Here is a 22,867-nt window from a genome sequence, read left to right on the forward strand (position 1 = left end):
TGATAAGCTAGTAATATTGCAATAGAGAATGGATGGCAAACTGATAACAGGTTCACAGTTACTAGGTATCTTTGCCAAAGAGGACTGCAGCATACATCCCCTTTACAACCGAGTACAGCATCAGCAATGGATCTACCTACTGTAGGAGTAGAACCCACAGCTTTCTGCATCAAAAGCAAGTACACTACCTGTTGCGCTATTAACAATGTAAGCAGACTCGGCATAAGAAGCACTAAACTTTTGTTCCCCTGCAGCTCTCAGCTCCTTGTAAAATCTACTTGACACTCAGCTGTATCTCTGAACTTTGCAGCACAAGAAATCTGGAAAAAGCCAAAATTTACTTGGAATGGGGGGGGGGGAACAAAAGCCCAAAAAACAGGGACACACTTTAAACATTGCTTGTACAATGTTGGAAAGTTGCTAGAATAAAATGCTGTGTTACCATCATAAATTTCACGGCCAAGTATTGAACCCAGGACCCTGTGCAAAACAGTCAGAGCAACATACCACTATGCCAAATCATCTATTTTATGAAAGAAAGTTAAGACTGAAACTTAAATGGCTACCATTTAGTGAATTCAGTTCTCACCATAGCTATCAACATCTTGGCACAAAACACCTGAACAAAGCCAATAATGGGGGAATACAGCCACCAAACATATTCAGTGAGTTCAGTTATCACCATAGCTCTCAACCTTGGCACAAAAAACCTGGACGAAGCCAATAATGGGGGAATACAGTCCAAAAAATAGGGACAAATATCCATTGAGGACACCAGAGCAAACCCACACAACCACAGGGAGGACATGCAGACTCCACACAGAAGGCACCCCAGCCAAGAATCAAACCAGATAACCTGTAGCTGTCAGGCAACAATGCTACCACTGCACTACTGGCTGTGTTAAGTAAGAAAAATACAGAAACCACAGATTTTATGAGGAACAGAACAAATATGAGGCAAAAATCTGCAAATGTTTTACAAATGGTGGTGGGTAGGGAATTCAGGCTCTTGTCACTTGGGCCTAAGGTACAGGGTTCAAGCCTTATTCTCTACCCAACACCATGTAGCAGCTGGGGCATTTTACACACACACACACACACACACACACACACACACACACACACACACACACACACACACACACACACACACCTGTCCTCCATAAACACCCTACCTGTCTCTGTCCTCCATAACGGCCCGCGCATGCTGTTGGGGTCTCCTGTGAGAAGGCTGGAGCCTCCTGCTGTTGGGTCGCCGTGAAACGTGAGGAGGCTGGAGCCTCCAGCCTGTGGGCGATGCAGTCCGGTGACCTTCCGGTTTGTGCGGTCGTCACCACACAGACCTCTGGGCTGGAAGGGCGAAGTTTCCGGCCTTCCATATCCGGACTGCCTAACAGAGCAGTCTGGAGCTCAGGAATGAGCATGCATGTGCGAGTGGAGTTCTCATCTGCCTAACACAGCAGTCAGGAACTAAGCACATATGTGCAGAGTCCGGAATATTTTTATTTTATTTATGTATGTTCTACGGTGGGGGAAATAGGGAATTTTATTCATTTGCATTCCTAAAACATGAGCCGCCCCTAGCTCTGACACTGTGGGCAGAAGTAACAGCTACTAAAAAGATGGTTTTCCATGACAAAAATATGAGGTCACATAAGGAAGCTGGTTCAAATGGTGGGCGAATTATACGGGAAAGCATAAAAATTAGATTCCATGGAGAATATGGAGACTTCACAGGTGGTCTAATATGAAAGGTCCCTTTGAGAAAGGCTTTGGATAACTTGTGTGGCATAATATTCAGTCCTTCGACACCAAGATGAAAATTAGAAATGGCACCCAGTTGAACACAAACTGTTGCTGCTGCAGCTCCTTTGTTGAAAATCATAGTCAAGAACTCTAAAATGGAGGCCATGTGGGCTTGGTAAGGATCAGTATTGTTTTTAGAGGCCCATATAGAAATTTTTTTCCATTTGCTAAGATACAGCTTCCTCGTAGAAGATTTATGAGAGGATAAAAGAATTTGCTTTGTCTCATTGGAAAGGTTATGGAACCTGGCTATGTTGGGAATTGGAGCAGCCAAGCTGTTAGCTTCAGGGACTGCAGAGAGGGATGAAGTTCCTCCGACGAGTGCGTCAGAAGGTCTGGAACTGGGTCCAGAATCCAAGGGTCCTCCAAAAGATGTCGTTGAAGAAAGGGGAACCAAATCTGACGAGGCCAATGAGGGGCTATTAGAATGATGGTCCTTCCCAGGGTTTTTGCTTTCTGTAGAACCTTGGGTATCAACGGAATTGGTGGAAATGCATAGAGGAGACCCGGAGGACAATCATGTACGAATGCGTCCCTTGGAGCTTCTCCCGGAGGGGGAATCAGGGCAAAGTAGCTTCTGCATTTCATGTTCATGTGACTGGCAAAAAGGTCACAGCTGCAGAATACCCTGTCCGCTATTTCTTTCGTGAGGGACCACTCATGGGGCAACAAAATTGCTCTGCTCAGCTTGTCTGCTATCATGTTGGATTTCCCCGGGATATGTGTTGCCAACAGGAAGCGCTGGGTGGAAATAGCCCACTGCCATACTCTGACAGCCTTGCGACAAATGGGGTAAGACCTGGTTCCTCCTTGTCTGTTCAAATACCAGACCACTGATATGTCTTGCCTGAATCGCAATCGTACCCAGAGGAAGAAAGTCCTGTAAGTACTGCAATGCCAAAAGCACTGCTCTCATCTCTAGGACATTGATATGCAGATGTGTCTGTTGATCGGTCCATGTGCCTTGGGATATCTTTCCCTGAAAATGCTCCGTCACCCACCCTATCAAGGAAGCATCCATGGTCACCGTGGCCGCTGTGGGGTTTAGCACAAATGGGTGTCCTATCATGACAAGAATTGAGGTGAACCACCACTGAAAATCCTTTTTGCAAGAGTTTGTGATCATTATGTGAGAGATGGGAAGCTCTTGGTAAGACCATTGAGTGAACAACAGCCATTGTAGTATCCGCATGTGCATACGACCTAGTGGTGTGGCTAGAATTGCTGCTGCTATCAGGCCTAACAATTTCAGAACTTCTGATGCTGGAGCTTTGTCTTTGGATATCAGAATGCTGACATGCTGATGAAGAAGAAAGACTCTTTCTATTTGAAGCCTTAGTGTGGTGGTGGTGCCCAGTTCTGCTCCAATAAAAGCGATATGCTGCGATGACGACAAAGCAGATTTTTCTGAGTTGACTGTAATGCTCAGTTGATTGCAGAGTGACAGAGTGGACGCCCTGGCCTGAATGAATTGATGCCTGGTGGTGGTGAGGAGCCAATCGTCTAGGTACGGAAACACCTTGAATCCTAAATGCCTCAGGTGAGCCGTGACCACTGCGCCATGCATTTGGTGAACACTCTGGGGGCTGTAGTGAGGCCAAAAAGCAGGGCTCGAAACTGATAATGATTGGCTCCCAGCCGGAAGCACAGATGATCTCTGTATGTCCTGGCCATTTTACGTGGTAGTACGCATCCTTGAGAGCTATCGAGCACATCCAATTGACTTTCCCTAAGAAGGGAAGTATAGACTGAAGCGTGACCATCCGGATCTTCTCTTTCTTTACAGATTTGTTCAGTCTGCTGAGGTCCAATATGGATCTCCAGTCCCCCGTCTTTTTTGGAACTAAAAAGAATCTAGAGTAAGTTCCAGATCCTGTCTGGTCTACTGGGACTTGTTGGGTGACTCTTTCTTAGCAACGTTTGGACCTCTATTGTTGCTTGTTGCCTATAACTGGGTGGAACGTCCGGGATTTTTCTTATGGGTGGTGAGGGTGTGGTGAATGGGATGAAGTATCCTCTGGAATTGATACTTTGTACCAAACTGTCTTTTGTTATTTTGAGCCAGGCATCTGGGTACAAAGATAAGCGAACCCTGACTGCCTCCAGAGCTGGACAGTCAGGCCTCCTTTCAGGAGCGCTGGTAGGGCTTCCCAGAAAAGTGCTCTGTCGCCCTGGTGTTGCGGACCCTACTCTGCCGCTAGGACGCCTTCCATTATTGCCCCCTCCTCTGCCTCTAGAGGGGGCTCACCACGTGTCCTGAAAGGCTCCTTGGGCTTTTCGGAACCACATTTTTCCGCCCCTTTGACCCTTAGGATAGGGTCTGGTAGGGGTGGAAAAACGAACATCGATGGCACACAGAGTCTTTCTGTCCTGCTCACACCTGGTTAAGGTTTCCTTCACTTTAGGCCAAAAAACGAATGAGCCATAAAAGGGGGTACTCATGAAGGATGACTTGAAGGGCTCTGCGAAGGAACACAAGCGCATTCAGGACTGTATCCTAAGAGCAACTCCTGTACCCGCTGCCCTAACTCGTTCCATCAGCTGCATATGAAATCAGGCGCATGGATGAGTTTACTACAGAAATGAGAGCAGCAAGCGGGGCGGCAACTTTGTCAGTAGCTCCTGCAGCTACTGTACCCTGAAGAGTATCTCCTAGCTCTTTAATGAGATCTCTTTGTAACCTGGTAACATGGGTTAAATAGTTGAACGAAGGGCAAAAGTCGCTGAACTAAACATTTGCTTCCCATATCTATCCATGATCCTGGAGTCTCTGTTAGGAGGATGGATAGACGAGGAAGTTTCAGATATTTCCTTTTTGGTGGCTGCCGCCACCACCATGGCATCAACTGCCACACCTTTTGTCAAGAAAGATTCGTCCAGGGGCAGAAATTAACTTATTAGACCTCCTAGGGACAGGCTCCCTAGTATCTGGAGACTCCCACACCCTTTGTGAGACCAGCTGCATCAGCTCTTCGAAGGGCAGACACCCCCAAGAGGTGGAGTGCTGAGACCCAAAAGCCTTCAGAACTGACTCATCCTCATTGACTTTTGGACTGCCAGTCACCCCTCTGCTGCAGGATTTCAAGTATCTCAGCGAACGAGATATCTTCAGAGGGGGACCCTTCTGACTCATCCAAGTCAGTATCTGATGTTAAAGACTCCTGGGGGGAGTATAGATGTTTCCTCTTACACAATCTCTTCCTGGGAACCTCATCAGTGGGGGGCTTCTGGTGAAGTCTCGCAAGAGCCACCCAATGGGGCTTCCTGAGGCTCTGGGTCTTTACGCTTAGTCAGGATGTGTGAGGTAGAAGCAGACAGGTGCTTTAGGGGAGGAGGAAGCCAGACCTGAGGTTGAGGATGTCTTAGGAGACATGACTCTCCTCACGGCATCGAAAGCACCTCTGCTCCGATGCGAAGGAACAGACGGATCCGAGGAAACCATCGATACCACACGATCCGCATCCAGATCCAAAAGGCGGATACAGGACCGAGATGAGCGCACCAAAGGTGGTACCGACTGCAATAATGGACTCTTAGGAGTTTTGGATACCAGTTCCAAGACTGGGGACCGGGTTCTATAAAGAAAAGATGGTCTGTTCCGATGGCAGTGGAACCGAAGTCAAAGAATTTTTTGATTTCTTTAAGTCGGAAGTCTTAGAAGACTTTGAGGACTTGCTGGATCCATCTTGTTCACTCAAAGCTTCTTGGAAGGACAGTTTCAACAAACCTCTATTAATTTCCTTTTCCTTTCCTGTAGGACCCTGGAGGAAAAGGAATGGCATATAGACAGCTATCCTGTAAATGCAGGGCTCCTAGACAGAACTCACAATTTACATGGCTGTCTGTTACAGACATCTTTTGGCCACATTTTGGGCACTTTTTGAAACCTGACTTGGGATGCTTCTCTTGGTCAGCCATTGTAATCCCAAAGAGAAAATTACTGTCACCACAAAAACTTCTAAACAGTAATTATCAATAACAGCCTTAAATAAAAACAGGCTGAGTCACACACACACACACACACACACACACACACACACACACACACACACACACACACACACACACACACACACACACACACACACACACACACAGTAATGCTAAATGCTAATGTAAATATAATAGTGACAGGAAAAGGTAAATTAATATAACCACAAATTGTATAAACACAAATATGAGCAGACTATGCAAAGAAAAAGAGGATAACTGCTATAAAACACAGCACATTTGTCTAAATATTCTAAAGAATAGCTAAATCCCACAAAATTACTGTTAACTACAAAAAACTTCAACAGTAATTATTAAATTCAAGCCTTTTCTAAATAAATGTACGGCTAAACATACCACACAGCAAATAACTATAAATAATCTATTTATTATAAAATGTGACAAAAGGTCACTGACTAAACACACACTAGTAATTAGAAAAAGGTTTTAAACTAGGCCTAAAACAAGAGGCCAACTAGAAATTTTAAAGCACACTAAGGGGAGGGAATAAAAGTAGGTAAACACACCAAAAAAAGCTTTAAGAGCTTTATAAAACTATTTAAACTATCTATCTAAATATCAATATAACAAAGTAAGTAAGTAGAAAAAAACTGTTTTACTGGCCAGAGCTAATGCAGAACCTCCAAGCTGTTGCAGCGGCAAACTAGATCTGAGGTAACTAGGTGCATCATGGGCAGGAACGGCCATAGGTCAACTGGTGCCCTAGGCAAGAGGGCTCCAGGGTGCCCCCCACCACATTACCTGGTGCCCCCATCCTGGTCTACCTACACCAAATAAATACTGGAAAAGCGCCCCTGCTAGACCAGCGCCCTAGGCGGCCGCCTAGTTGGTCTATGTCTAAGGCCGGCTATGATCATGGGATAGGGACTTGGCCTTGAGCTATTTGAAGACCTCGAGCTTTGCAACTGGCTGACTCGGAGCCGAGAGATCAGCTCCGAACCAATCAGTAAAGAATGAATAGCGAGATAGAACTTCACATCAAAGATTTATGACTTGGTTGGGTAATTTCTACAATATCTATGGACTATAGAAAATAGAACTTCTCTACAGTCTTTCACAGTCTTGCCTTGCTCTTGTAGGACTTTGAAGAGACTAGAAGCCTGTGGACAAACAACAAATCCTTGTTTAAGTGCAAAACTAGTATTTTGGACTTGAAGTCCTTAGTGATGGGCTTACTAGCAGCCATGCATACCATCGGATAACTAAGCCTGTGGCAGCAGCCCTGGAGTAGATATCCGCAGCATTATAACTGCATTTTATGCTGTGTCTAGCTATCTTTGTAGCTTGAGATATTATGTGCTGCATTTGCTGCTTAGAATTCACTGACTGTGGGCGTGACAGAACCTTTTGTAAAGAATGCAACACAGACAGCATACTTTGTCATGTGGGTCTGGTAGTTAATAGCTCTGAACTAGGGTGGAGAAGTATACACCTTCTCTCCCCACCTGTTCATAGTCCCACTAACCTAGTCAGTGGGAAGGGCGTTTGCAATGGGGAGCAGTATAGATGGCTTTTCTGAGGAAATGGAGACTGCAGCAGGGTGAGCTATAGTTTTCTTATAGAGGTATTTAATGTTATCAGATATCTTATAGAACCTGTCTGGTCTTTTAGGTACTGGCAGTGGCTGTGAATCGGGAGCTAAAGATGTATACTAGAATGCGTCCTGATGTTCCTCTAGAATTGGACAGACTGGCAAGCAGTTGGAGTGCCCATTTCCAAAAGGGTATAACATCTCTCTTGTACATCAGTGACTTGCTTTGATTGCCATTCAACATGCCATATCATGTTTTGAACAGTTTCTCAAAAAGAGGCCTCTTCAATAGCAGCATTTGGAGAAATGGAGTCCCCTTCACCTGACGAGAGTTGAGTTGGCACATGCATTTGTAAGGAGTAAACCAGAGAATGATCACAGCCTAGATTTTTTTCATCCTCATCGAAGAAAGAGTCTGGGTATGTACTTGTGGGGCATGAGGCTGTTGGTTCACAAAAGAAGGCAGCTTTAGGACCATGACAGCTTTAAATAAGTCCTGGGAGAAGTCAATCCATTCTTTGTCCTTAGAAGCTGTAGGTGAGGTCACATACTTATTTTTTCACTTTTTTCTTTAAGTATGATGTTTACCTGGATAAGTCATGGAGGTTCAAATCTAGAGTACTTGAGAGTACCTGAAGCCTCTTTCTGGACTAGGATTTGTGGGACATCATGTGGTCCCTTCAAGGCATCCACCATCTGTAAGGTCTCAAGAGCAGTACTGGCCTTGGAAGCTGGCAAATATGAGAACATCTGAGGTACTGTAGGTTCTGCAACCTCAGTGGGCAAGTCATATTCAGAAATGTTAAGACTGAGAATCGTTACAGGGTCTCGAGTTTCCTTTAGGGGAGCTGGATAATATCTGGTGCTGAGGATTCCACCATCTTTGCTTGGGCTAGGTGTTTCAGATGCTGTGTTTCAAAAAACATGTTAAGGGAGAAAAGCCTATACCTACGGGTTTTTGGAGTAAATGACTGGCAGATGGGGCAAGACTGGTAGTCATAGTCTGGGCCTAAAGAGAAAAGGCAATTACAGTGCAAGTCCTTGCACAGAATCTGCCTACCGCACTCGCACTTAACCCACTCCTAGCTGACCGCAAACAAGTTTTAAAAGATAGTCCAAAATACATAAAGAAAGGTTCCCCATTGGGGCAGTTATCTGAAAACTGAAGAGAAGCAATGATATCAACAACAAAACATAGATCAAGCCAACAGATGCAAAAGCTATGTCTGGGCTGGCAGCATTGTAGTCTGAGGAACTTGTACGTACATCCACCTAAACACCCTAGACATAAGTGTTGAGGTTATGCATCAGGCATATGCCATCAGGAATCGGCATTGGTATCCCAGATGGAAGTCAGCGGACAAAAACCTATGTGTTAATATTGCCAAGGTTACTGCAGTAATTAAAATGGTGAACATAAATAATTTTCTGATGAGCTCATTTCAAGCCAGCCTGTAACCCCAGCATATAAAAATATTTTTTTACTTGTTTCTACACATAAGAAAATTATATGATGGAAGCCCCCCCACCCCCGAAGGGAACTTGCCTTTTCTGCCTTGAAAACTCACTGACCACCAATCCTCTGAAGCTCACCAGAGGAGCACACTTTCAACTGCAAGAAAGTCCTGAGACATTGGCACCCAAACAACTATTTTTGAACTCCTCTCCTCAAGCTAACAGTTTGGGTGTGTGGAGGTGCCCTAAAGCTTTGAAAGCTGGCTGGTTATTGTATTTCTGGAAAGGTATAACCCAAACAGCTTAGGGTTTTGCTACAGTGATCTAATGATGAAAATAAAAGCTTATGTTATGTCTCTGGTGGTTAAATCATAATAAAGGAGATTGAGAGCCAATAGTACATTATCTGGTTAACTACATTTAAGAACACGTGAAAAGTAAAAAAAAAAAAAAAAAAAAAAAAAAACCTCTTGTTTGAAATGCACCCATAATGCATACAAAAAACTGAAATCATTTAATGTTACTACAGTCCAGAATACCATGTTGTAAGAAACCTGTACTTTTAGAACTACGCAAGCTACATTCCTTCTGTACTAGGCAAAATGACTTAAAGGACCCAAAATGCTTGGGGGAAAAAATGTTTCAATTCAGACAAACCTGGAGCAGGAATTTCGAGATCTGTTGTTTGTTGTACATTCGTACGACCAGGCCTCGGATCAAATGCAGGAACTAAAGCAGAAAACTGACGTTTCAAAACATAGTCATCATCCCATGTTCTGCGCCGTCCTCCTTTGGTTTCATATTCTTCTTCTTCCTAATAAAGTATGAGTTGTAGATGCAATGAAGTGAAATCAGCTAGCAATAACTACAGTAGTATATTCTAGCCACAATGTAACATGCATTAAAGAAACAGTTCCGAACATATTAAGTACAGCTGCATGAAGCAGTCTCAACAAATGTAGCTGATTAAGAAATGAACTTAGAAGTTCAAAATACAGTTGCATTTACAGCCACCCCACTGGGTTACCTGGCTACAAAAAAAACTTTCCTTACCAGTGAAACAGATGTACTACAATTATGACAAAGTACAGTTGTGTAAAATCTTCCAACAGTAGATGCCCTCTTTAATGTTGCAATATTCTTTACTAGGGGATTCCTTGCCTACGGTAGCCCAATGTCCATCCAGTATACCAAAGTCTAAGGATTTTAAGGACATTCTGTCACACATATGTTCCCTAATCATGGCATAGGACATAAAGGTGACAAATGGATGTACATATCTCATAGCTGAATAGCCCCAGAAGGAACAACAGTCCAAAGAGAGGAGGAACATGCGCATCCAAAACTAAAAAAATGTAGGAGAAGAGAAAAAGGGGGAGAAGGGAGTGAAGAGAAGGACATCTATTGTTATGGTAAGATTTTATAGAGCTGTATTACGTACTTCCATATCACTGTTGTTGAACCTTCAGAAGGCCGAAAGAAGCTCCCCACCCCATGCCTAAAGCATCTGAGAAAAGCTCCTGACAGGGGACAGGGGACTGGGGACTGAAAAGAAAGCCCTAGGTTAAGTGACAGCTGATGACTCTACCAATTAAGCTGCAGTTTGAGACATAGAAGAAGAGGATCAAGAAAGTCTACAAAGGGTGACAATATTGAAGCCAGACTGACTTTAGAAGCCACTGCAACTGCCTCATATGGAGTTTGGCTAGAGGAAGCATAGGAATGGTGGAAGCAAAGTTACTCAGTGCCCTTAGGAACTCCGTGGCCGTAACAAAGACCTGAGGAAGAAGGGACTGAAAAATGGAATTAGAGCAAGAGCCTTGGGTGGTGGCAATGAAGCCAGCATAGGAGTGGTCTGGAACCTGAACACAAGGAAACACATGATCATTAGGAGGAGTCAGGAAGGATTTCTGGAAATTTATCATAAACCCTAGGCTTTGCAAGGGGTGAACAGAATAGTGAGGGGGCTGAATCAAGGTCTCTGGAGAGGAAGCCTAATAAGCAGACAGTCCAATTAAGGAAAGATTTGAATCTGCCTCAGCCTGTAAAAGACTACCACAGGAGTGAGGCTTTGGGTGAAGATCCTTGGGGAAGTAGAAAGGCCGAAGAGCAAAGCAGAGAACTGAAAATGCAAGGAAGATACAGAAAAATGCAAATATTTCCTAAAAAGGGGATGAATAGGAATGTGAAGATAGGCATCTTTGAGATCCAGACACACCAGGAAAGCCTGAGGAAGAAGGGGAGGAAAAAGAGTCTGAAGGAACAGCGTTTGAAAAGAATGAATCCTCAGAAAGGTGTTGAGCTGAGAAAGGTCCAGAATGATCCTCCATGTGCCTTCTTTCCTGGAAACCAAAAACATTCTGGAATAAAAACCCTTCCCCCTTTGAGGAGCAGAAACTGCTTGGATGGTGCATTGAGACAAAAGGCCCTGAAATACCTGTGGAAAAAAAAGGGTGGCTGTTTCAGAGGGGGTTCAGGAATGCCTAGAAAGGGAAGAAGGGATTTTGACACCATGAAGCATCCCTGACAAATAATGGTCAGAACCCAAGAGTCCTCAGTGATCCTTAACCAAGTGAGAGACAGGGAAAGACTGAGAGACAATGGTACCTGGCTTAGGATGGAAGGAAGAAAAGAGACAAAACCTGGTTTGTCTGGAAAAGGAGGCTTTCTCAGTAGCAGGAGTGTAGGTAGATTTAGCAGGAGGGACCCATCTAGAACCCTTTACGTTTGGGAGTAGGGCAGGGCTGTGTATGGACAAAACAGGACCAAGGAGGAGAATTCCTCTGAATTTTACGAATAGGGAAAACAAAAATGTGTTTCAATTCCTGCAAGGCCTAGCCCTTTTCCTGCAGTGACTTAAAAAGCTCAGCAAATGCAAAACCAGAGAGATTTTTATTATCAAGAGGACCATCCATTAATTTATCTTTAATATCATCACAAAGTCTAGAGGCGAAGCCAAGAATAATGCCTCAACACAGAACCAAAGGCAGCAGCCCTAGGAGAAGCATCAGCGGCATCATAACAACATTTAACAGAATGGCGAGCCACTTGATAAGAAGAGCTCAACAGACAGAGGGCTAAAACCTTCTCCTCAGAAACAGTAAGGTCAGAAATAACCACATAGACCTGAAAAACAAGTGCCATACCCGGTCATATGGAATTGATAATTAATAGCCTGAAAATCCAGGATAGAACCAATATACACCTTTTTGTCCAGCCATTCCATGGCCCTCCTGTCCTTGTCAGAAGGAAGCAATTTAGTAGAAGGCAACAGTTTGAAAGGTTTGTCTGAAGAGAGACAACAGAGGGGTCCACAGAAGGGCATTTGTAAAGAAAGGAGTTTTGTACAAGTGTGACCTCAGTTCTGACACCTGTTTTGCAGACATAATGACAACCAGAAAAATAGTCTTCCATGAAAGAAACTTCATAGCTATGGATGCTGCTGGTTTGAATGAATTTTGGGTTAGAGACTGAAGAAAAAAGATAACTCCCAGGAAGGGACTAAATCACGAACTGGGGGTTTCAATAAAAAGGTTCCTCTATGGAAAGTTCTGGTCAGTTTGAGGGAAGCAACAGAAGCATTGTTGAGCCCTATGTGAAAGTTTGAAATGGCTGCGGATTGTACTTTAATTGTGGAGTAACTCAATGTTCGGAAATAAACTTTTTGGTAGAGGTACTGAAAATGGTTCTTGCTCCTTAGAAGAGGTCCAGATGGAAAAATGCTTCCATTTGCTTTTGCAAGTCTTTTTCGTTGAATTTCTTTGAGAGATGAGGACAAAGTAACTTCCGCACTTGTTGTTTAGATGCAAAGCAAAAAGGTCACAGCAAAGTTGGCCCCTGCGGCTGAAAATCTCCATTATGTTGTTTTACTGAGAGACCACTCATGAGGCAATCGTATAGTTCTGCTCTGTTTGCCTGTCTGGATGCTGGACATTCCATGTGCATCATTTCTAGAAAGTGGTACAAAGACATCATCTACTGCCAAATTCACAAGGATTCTCAGCAAAGAAGGTATGGTCAGATTCCACCCTACTTGTTGATGTACAATCCAATGACATTCTCTGAATGTATGGCAATGACATCCTTGGTTAGATGGGGCTGAAATGCCTGCAATGAAAGGATGACCACTCAACTCCAAGACAATGAATTGAAGCTTGGCCTTTTATCATATACGATATTCTCTGGACAGTGTCCCCTTCAAAATGCCCCCTTATCCCACCCAAGAACGGAAGCATCCATGGTTATTATGGCTCTGTCTAGGAGAAAGGGAGGGTTTGCTCTGACTTAATGGAAAGGCGAAATCCATCACAGAATGTGGTCCCTGCACACCTGTATGAGCTGTACTCTAGTGAAGAGGATGTAGTTTTTGTGACCACTAAAGAACTCTTACGTAACGTCTGGCTACAGGAACATTCAGTATAAGGAAGCCATCAGGCCTAGGAGGTGCAAGATAAGTCGCGCCTGGGGTCTGGGATGATTTACCCCTTGTACAGCTATGGATCTGATTGCTTTGACTCGTGCTGATGGAAGTTTTGTACAAAGTCTATGTGGCAACCTATTAATTCTATGAATTAAATTGGATGTAGCTTGCCCTTGTTGGCGTTTATAGAAAAGTCCAGGTGAGTTGTCAGTTATAACAGGAATAACTAATGCATCAGGAGTTGATTCTTGGAGGTAGCAGTCAGAAGCCAATCGTCTACACAAGGGAATACCTGGATCCCCTGTAGCATGAGATAGGCTGTCACAGCTGGCATTACTTTGCTGAACACCTGGTGGGTTGTGCGGAGACCAAACAACAGACCCTTGGAACTGAAAGTAATTGCCTCTCAGCTGGAAACATAGGAATCTCCTGTACTGTCTCTGGATCTTGATACGACAGTAGGTGACCTGGAGATCAATACAGCACATTCAATAGCCCATCCTCAACAAATGCAGAATGGAATGCAAGACCATACGGAACTCTGTTTTACAAATTGATTCAGATCACGGAGATCCAATATTGGGCTTAGATCCCCTGTCTTTTTTGGAACTTAAGAACCTTGAATAAACTCAGGATCCTAGTTGGCCTTGGGGGACTGGCTGGATGACACTTTTGTCCACGACCTTGAAACTTCTGTTGCTGCAGAATTCAACTGATTGGCCGGAGTATAGGGAATCTTTTGTTTCGTCTCTGGGGATTCTAAAAAAGGTAAGGTATAACCCTCTGGTAATGATTCTTAGCACCCAAGAATCAAAAGTTGCATTTTGCCACACTAGAGGGTGTAAGAAAAAGCATCCCCTGACTGAATCCAGAGTGCAGCAGATGGGTAAGCATTCAGATTTGCTGGTAAGATTTCTCAGTGATAGGTCCATGGAAACCCTGGTTTTGCAGATGGCCTCTGCACCATGGACAATGACTAGTGGAGCTGCCTCCAATACTGCCTCAGGGAAGCCATTCTCCAGGAGTGCTCCGTAAAAGCCTTGAGATTTTTCTGTGCCACATTTTTATTCCTCCTTTTTGATTCCAGAAGTATTTCTGAAGGGTGAATTCCAACGGCAGACAAAGTCGCATCATCCTGCTCACTCCTGGTAAGTGTATCCTTAATTGTTGTCCAAATAAAATGGAGCCATTGTAGGGAGCACCTATGAAGGACAACTTAAAGCTTTCTGCAAAGTTGCAGAGCTGCATCCAGCCATGATGTGTGCTGGCTGCTCGGGCAACACCATCTGCTGCATCAGATAGCAATCTCATGGCAATATTCAATGATGACACTGGGGTAGACAACTGGGTGTCCACATATTTTTGTATGTCCAACAGTAAGTTGCCACCAAGGAATTTAAAGGATCCTTAACGAAATCCCTCTAGAAATGTGTCAGGTGTGCCATGTAGTTCAGCACATGAACACAGAAAGTGGCTGAAGCATAAGTCCATTTTCCCAGTCTGTCCAATACCCTTGACTCCCAGTTAGTAGGACAGACAGAGGAACTTTTGTTGGACAGTTCTTTTCTTGTGACTGCTGCTACCACCAAGCATCTACAGGGGGACCCTTAGTTCTAGGTTTACTTTCCTGGGGGTGGGGCAACTAGAATTTTTTTCTGGCTTCTTTGGGATTGGATCTGCCAACATTGGGTTCCTTCCATATAATTTTGAGCAATGAGGTCACCTAAGGCATCAGGAGGAGGGATCACCCAGGACGCTGAAGAGCCAGACCCAAAAGCTTTGAGAAACACCACCATCAAAAGGAGTTTTGGTGGACCCCCCCCTTTCAAAAACTCAAGGATGTCTCCAAAGGAGACATCTTTCGGGGAGGACCTTGGGGAGGCTTGTCCTCATCTAAATCGGCGTCTTTGGTGACAGACTCAGGAGAGGAGTTAATATGCTTCTTCTTGCAAGCCCTCTTTTGGGGGATGTGCCCTGGGACTTCTGAGGGAGATGCATCAGAATTGGATGTGGGGCTAGAAGACCGAGTGGTCTCACAGCCTATGGAACCCATCTGTCCCTGTCTACCAGAATGAGTAGTAGCAGGAGCAGTCTCCATAGGGTGTCTGAGCATGTCCCAGTCATTCTGGTCCAACCAAGGCCCTCTCCACGACCTCAAAAGCAGGATCAGTCAACTGAGTCAAAAAAGAGCCACCTAAATTAGCAGAATTGGTAGTCTTCTCAACTCCAAGGGATGAGGGCTCCAACGAGGACTTTGGACACAAGCTGTCCAGTGCCAAAGCTCACAGCTGTAGGTATGGCTCCAAAAACCTGAGGGTTGACTCCACCCCACCATCAGCAGTCCAACCCCTATATTCTGGGACTCCAGTTGACCAGAGCGCGTCTGTGCTGAATGATTGAGGGAGAATGCTGAAGCCGAAGTCTGTAGGGCTACTGGCTATGAAGGTGTTCCCTTGTGGGTAGGCAGTATCTGACAAACAGCACCAAAATAGGGATGGTGTGGGAAGCAGAACAGCCAGGGTGGAAGAGGCTGATCCTGGCCCTTACCTCGAGGACAGAGATGGGAGGACTCTCAGCTGAATCAAAGTCCTCAGAAACTTCCCCATCAATTGGGCAATGTCGAATTTAATGAGACTCATAGTGGATCGACCAGATCTCAAGGAAGAGGCTAACAAAGCAGGCATTTTCTATAAGACAAGTGAGTGAATACTAGGGCTGATGGGCCTTGGAAAAAAATCAAGTTTTCATGGAGGGTGTTCAGGATTCTAGAGAAGGTAGGAACGGACTGCCTCGAAACCTTAGGCCGTGAAACAAGCGACAGCTGTTGGGTCTAGAGACCTTTTCTTAGACTTGTCTGAGTGTTTTTCGGGGCTGTTTTCTTTAGGCTTGTCTCTTGCTTTGATTCTGTCCTGTTCTCTCTCTTTCCTTCTCTTTACACCTTTCCCTTTCCTTCTCTTGTTTTTTGTCAGGGAAAGGGGAAGTAGAGGTCGCCTTTAGGTCTGAAGAGATTTTGGACTCTGTCTGCAGGGGGAAGAAGGCCTTTTAAAATGAGCTTCTCCTTTCTCCCCTGGAGGGCTCTGTTGCCAAATGAAGCAAAAATTGATCAAGAATCCTGCAAGTGGAATGGCTCCAAATGGCAAACGTACTTAGGGTGTGGATCTTGAGGTGGTACTTTATGCCCACAGAAGGAATACTTCTTGAAGCATGTTAACTTTTCCAGCATTAGAAGATTGTAATATATATATTCGAACAAGACGACAGGTAAATGCAATTAAGAATATCTAACTATCCTAAAGAAAATCCTGTAGAAGAAGAAAAAAAAAAAAAAAATATGATTACAAGCTTATAATTTAAGTTGATTTATTTATATGTACATATTTTTGCATTGTTGTTTTAGTCTTATTGTTTTAGTTTCATTGTTATACCATGTGCGCTAAAAAATTTATATAAAAATGCATAAAGTGCAGCCTATATATTCGAAGGAATGCATTAGCAGCTTTGGCTTGCGCTTTAAGTTAATAAGCGCACCCTAATGGTTAAAATGTTTACTGTTTGATGTATCTGAATGTTCTTTAGATTCTTTAGTTAGATTGAATGTTAATCAATTAATTAATTAGATAATGAGCAGACTTTCCCGCCTTGGAGCGGTTCTATAAAATATTCACACAAACTCAAATGATTTATCTGAAGAAGCGTGGATGGTACCACGCGAAAGCGCTCATCATCTTTATTTCCAATAAACCGTTTGTTCCATTTTAAAGATTGTTCGTGGATTTTGTTCCTGATACAGCAGCTTCAACATAAATTGAATGTTTCAGATGTGTATTGGTGCTAAACTTTCTTCTACATTGAACTTGCATCTTTTGGTTTAGTACCAGTTAAACAGGAACGGGGACTATTTTTTGCGTTTGTTTTTTCCTGTTCCAAGTTTTGGTCTACGTTTCCTGCACATCATGGAACCTGTTATCCCATTGGAACCGGAGCCGAGGGATACATAGTCTTTGTGGGAAGGACTCACACACCTCAACAATAACCCTTTATTGTCTCTGGACCTCCTGGGAGAAGTGGGACATGTCAATTTGGAGACCAATGGTAAGAATCTTACTGAATTTTATCCGTTATTAAAAACAATAGAAGACAATCTGTACCAATTACAAAGATATGCGTGGCAGAGGTTACATTTACAAGCCTGCATCCATTTTAAAATAGTCCCCAGGGGCATGAGGGTGTTCTGTATGCCCACTTACGGGGACTCACATCCTGAACTACTCAAGCGATGACAGGATCTTAATATAGAGTTGGGGTTTAAGTATGCCCAACTAATGCCTGACTATTTTACACCGCTAGAGACAGAATTAAGAAATGCAACGGAGCACCTATATCAACAATTGTTAGAGAGATTCAATTCAGAACATTGTCTTGATAAGATTAATCGGGCGTTCTCTCAAGTCAATGTGTTTAGTGATAAACTAAAATTAACTAAACAGAAGAAATTGTTGCGCGATTATCAGGATTTTCAAAAAGGCCAAGTGTTTGTTTGGCCGAGATTTAACTCAGTGAATCAACCTAACTCAGCGCCTACATCTGAAATGTCCTCAGTTTCATCTACTTTAAGAACTAAAAATAGCCATATTGTTGCACCAGTTTTACCGGAGACACCTGCGTCGATGGTTCATAGAGGCACTTATGCAACAGTCACAGCTGATAGCAACTCGGCTGAAGTGGTTCATACTGACACACCCCCTTCGAATCAAGAGGCTTTTTTCAATCAAGTGCCTGCCAACACCACAGGAGCTATACCCAAACACAGCTCCAGTGTGTTACCTTCACTCACAAATTTTTTACCGTATCAAAAAAGAACCCCTGCTTATTCCAACAGGGGAAGATCGCACAGCAGGGACTCACGAAAGAGAAAATATTCAGCGGAAACATTTGCTCACAACAGAAGGAAGAAAACATGACTTCGAACTTGTTGTTTAATCTTTCTGATTTTGTTTTGGACAATGTTACTGCACAGGTCTTGAATAGAGGTCTTAGTTTTATACCGGCCACCCAGGCCACACTAACAGACACTTTACTTGACTTGAGAATGTTTTGTAGGAATCTATGTTTGAAATTAACCTTTAATGATTTAGCGTCAGAAGAATGGGGGCATGACTTTATTAGAAAGAAAAGTGCATTTGTCCCTGATATGCCTCTACATATAGAATGTTTTCTTAGAGCCTGTGAAAATCAGTTCTATTCCATATTTAGTAACATTAATAAGAAGGGCAGGTTCTATAATTTGACTCCACAGGAATATCGTGCTCTCAATGAACTTAAACAAAATGTTCATGTAGTTGTCAAGCCAGCTGATAAGGGAGGGGGAGTAGTTCTTTTAAACACACAGGACTACGTTATAGGCATGACTCAGATGCTACAACATACAGATACATACACCCCTATATCTCAAGAAGCAGTTGTTAAAATAATCAAAACTGTGAAAGATGTCTTTTATGACCTTCTCATGTGTAGGCAGATTAGCCAAGAAGTATATGAGTTCTTGTACATAGAACATCCTGTCACTCCCACCATTAAAGGTATACCTAAGGTACACAAAGGCATATATCCAGTACCACTAAGACCTATAGTATCAGGAGATAGGTGGATTACAGCACATGCTTCACAGTTAATTGAGAATATATTAAGACCTGTAGTGAACCAGTCACCCACCATACTCAAAGATACATATGATTTCTTGAATGATATCAAAGAATTGCATTTGAATAAAAATCAGTCATATCTTCTAATTACTTTAGATGTCAAGGACCTATTTACTTCGATACCTAATGACATCGGAATGCAATATATAAATGAATTATTAGTTAAAGAAACTGATTTTTCAACAAATAGAATCATATTGGTAGACCAATTGCTAGAATTAGTGCTATTTAATAATGCCTTTGTGTTCGGTGGAAGTACCTATCTACAGAAGTGGGGGGTGGCCATGGGCACCCCCTGCGCTAACACCTACGCTAACCTTGTAGTGTTATGGTGGGAGAAACTTTATCTTTTTACACATGAGAAGTTTAAGTTCGTTAAACTTTATAGACGCTTTGTTGACGACATCATAATCATCTGGGAAGGCAATATGGAGTCATTTGAATGCTTTTTTCTATATTTAAATACCATCAGTACGTTTTTACGTTTTACTAAAGAGGTTTCTAATCAGGAAATTCATTTCTTGGATGTCACAGTAAGGCTGACACATGAAGGCACACTAGACTCCACTCTATATAGAAAACCAACTTGGAAAAATTCCATGCTAAGTTTCGATAGCATGCACCCTCGCCACACATTTCAAGCCATAGTTAAGAGCCAATATACCAGAATTAAGAGACTATGCAGTAATATAGATGATTTGAATAAAGAAGCACAGCTCTTAGAAAAATTATTTACAGATAGAGGGTATAGTCCCACCATGGTCTCCAATACAAAGTTTGACATTCTAGGAAATATTCTATCTATTCCAAGAGACAATAAAGACAGTGAATTCAAGAGAAATGTGATAAAATCTAATAAGGATAAAGGAGCCAGAAGTAACCTTATTGGTTACACTGTTGTATACACCAGTGATATCAATAAGATTCAGCAGGTTATATATACTAACTGGCATATTCTTACATTAGATCCCCTTACAAAGAGATTAGTAGGGAAGAGTCCTTCCTTTATCTTTAAAAACTGTAGGAATTTAAAGAGAATTTTATGTGGAGATGTGAACATCACAAAAGATCCACAAAGTATCCCGGTATATAACATTACAACCAAGGCTTTTGGCACTTACCCATGCCATAGCTGCAATAGGTGTGGGTACATTACGAAGATACAGAATTTTACACATCCTAGCACTCATTTTGTTTTTAAACCACATTTTCGAGCAAGCTGCAATACCAGGAACTTGATATATTTGGCCACCTGCAATAAATGTGAAGCCTTCTATGTAGGACTAACAAAAAGAAGGTTGCAGGAACGCATATATAATCATCTTTATGATATACGGAAAGCCATAGATAGTAATGCGTTGGCCAAACATGTTATAGAATTCCCTACACACTCCTTCTCTTTCAGAGTTTTACAAATAGTGGTCCCTAATGAAAGAGGTGGAGATAAAGAGAATCAGCTGGCATTAATGGAGCTTGAATGGATTCTCCGTTTGGGCGCACACATTGAACCAGGTCTCAATAGTCACGTGTCTATCAAACCTTTATTAATATCTAGGAAGTAATAAGTTAGTTTTTTGATGGACACAGTACTCATGTGTTTTAATTTTAAAGGTTTTTAAACCTTGTGCTACATAAATATAGATGCAATGTTGCATTTACAATGAATTGAGTTAATGTAATAATTTTTATTTGAAGTCAATGCTTTATATTTCTTTTTAAATGTGCCATATAAAATACTCATTGATATCTTAAATATAGCTACGTAAGCACAGTATTGTCATCAGTCATTAGTGACAGGTTTCCAGTCTTGTCAGGACTTAATGATTTTATTTTTTATATTTATATATTTTTTATATTGAACAAAATTAAAATTGAATAAAGTTATATTAATTTATGTTTATATAGAATATATACATAAATTAGATATGTTTTTGAACAGTAGTTTTACATGAGTTTTTAACTAAATATATGATTACAAGCTTATAATTTAAGTTGATTTATTTATATGTACATATTTTTGCATTGTTGTTTTAGTCTTATTGTTTTAGTTTCATTGTTATACCATGTGCGCTAAAAAATTTATATAAAAATGCATAAAGTGCAGCCTATATATTCGAAGGAATGCATTAGCAGCTTTGGCTTGCGCTTTAAGTTAATAAGCGCACCCTAATGGTTAAAATGTTTACTGTTTGATGTATCTGAATGTTCTTTAGATTCTTTAGTTAGATTGAATGTTAATCAATTAATTAATTAGATAATGAGCAGACTTTCCCGCCTTGGAGCGGTTCTATAAAATATTCACACAAACTCAAATGATTTATCTGAAGAAGCGTGGATGGTACCACGCGAAAGCGCTCATCATCTTTATTTCCAATAAACCGTTTGTTCCATTTTAAAGATTGTTCGTGGATTTTGTTCCTGATACAGCAGCTTCAACATAAATTGAATGTTTCAGATGTGTATTGGTGCTAAACTTTCTTCTACATTGAACTTTTCCAGCATTAGAAGATTATAATATATATATTCGAACAAGACGACAGGTAAATGCAATTAAGAATATCTAACTATCCTAAAGAAAATCCTGTAGAAGTACAATTGTGTACACTTAACACAAATGTAGATGTTTGAGTGTATTCACTGTTGCAGTCATCACATTTGGGTTATCCCTGCCAGGGGTAGCCCTCACTCGGCCTGAATACCAGAGGCTTAGTATTTCTGCGAAAGTTGCTGTTGCTTCAGGACTGCAGTCAGGTCACCAGTAGTATAAAGTAAGGTAGCTGACGTCATTACATCAGTTTTTCTTGCCCTCTCAGGAGCCCCCAAGTGGGAGCCAGGATGTGGTGGAAGAACCCCTCCAGTAGAAAGTAAATACCAAAAAGTTCCTTGTAAGGAGAGAGAGAGAGAGAGAGAGAGAGAGAGAGACAAAACGGGGATGGAGGGAGGGAAACCAGGACTGCACCAGTGAATACACTCGAACATCTACATTTACGGTAAGTTTACACAACTGTACTATGTTCTTCGTGGTTCACTGTTGCAGTCATCACATTTGGGTTGATTCCCAAAGCTGAAGAAAAGAGTGGAGGCAGTCAAGAAGACTGGGGGCAGGCTAGGATGCCCTACAAGACTGCAGTGGCAAAGCCTGCCCTGGATATGCAGAAGATAGGCAGGGGGTAATGCTTGGTGAAGGTATGAACAGATGCCCATGTTGCAGCCTCCAGGATGTCCTTGGTAGAGACTCCTCTGAGGAAAGCTGTGGAAGTCGCTCTGGTAGTGTGTGTCCTGATCCCCTTAGGGAGAGATTTCCAGTGTGGCTTGTAGCAGAAATGGATGCAGTGTGCTATCCATTTGGAAATGGTTTGTTTGGATATGTCTTTGCCCTCTGCTCCTGCAGCAAAGCTGACTAACAACTGATCAGTCTTTCTAAATGATTTAGTCCTGTCTAGATAGAATCTGAGCTGTCGGTGCACATCTAGAGAGTGCAGTATCCTTTCCCCCTTGTTTTGTGGGTTAGGGAAAAAAGTGGGCAAATGAATGGATTGGTTGAGAGACACACTGGTCACCACTTTTGGAATGAAGGATGGGTTAGTCCTGAGGGAGACCCAGTCAGCACAGAAAACAATGAAGGGCTCTACAGCCATTAGTGCTTGTAGCTCGGATACTCTTCTTGCTGAAGTGATGGCCAGAAGCAAGGCTGTCTTCCATGAGAGAAACTTTAACTCTGCTATAGCTGCTGGTTCGAAGGGGGGCAGGGTGAGCTTTTCCAACACAAAGTTTAAGTCCCAACCAGGGGTAGGTGCTCTTCTGGGTGGCCTCAAGTTGCTAGACCCTCTTAGGAACTGTTTGACGAGAGGGTGTGAGAAAAGAGGTTGCTCAGTACTGAAATGAACAGAGATAGCAGAGGCATGAATTTTAATAGAGGAAAAGGACAGATCACTGTGTAGT

At 42.5% G+C, this 22,867-nt stretch overlaps 1 protein-coding gene across 5 annotated transcripts in view; it reads right to left on the minus strand.

Moving 5' to 3' along the window:
• Nucleotides 1–22,867, minus strand: part of HECTD1 (HECT domain E3 ubiquitin protein ligase 1) — a 4,301,832-nt gene that overhangs the window by 1,308,201 nt on the left and 2,970,764 nt on the right. For all 5 annotated transcript variants that reach the window (XM_044073821.1, XM_044073824.1, XM_044073822.1 and 2 more), the window contains one exon: nucleotides 9,461–9,617. In XM_044073821.1, the coding sequence (XP_043929756.1) occupies nucleotides 9,461–9,617 (157 nt within the window). The remainder of the gene's footprint in view (nucleotides 1–9,460; nucleotides 9,618–22,867) is intronic.

Source organism: Protopterus annectens, chromosome 6.part0 (genome assembly GCF_019279795.1).
Source record: "Protopterus annectens isolate FY-2018-M chromosome 6.part0, PAN1.0, whole genome shotgun sequence".
Lineage (NCBI taxonomy): Eukaryota > Metazoa > Chordata > Ceratodontiformes > Protopteridae > Protopterus > Protopterus annectens.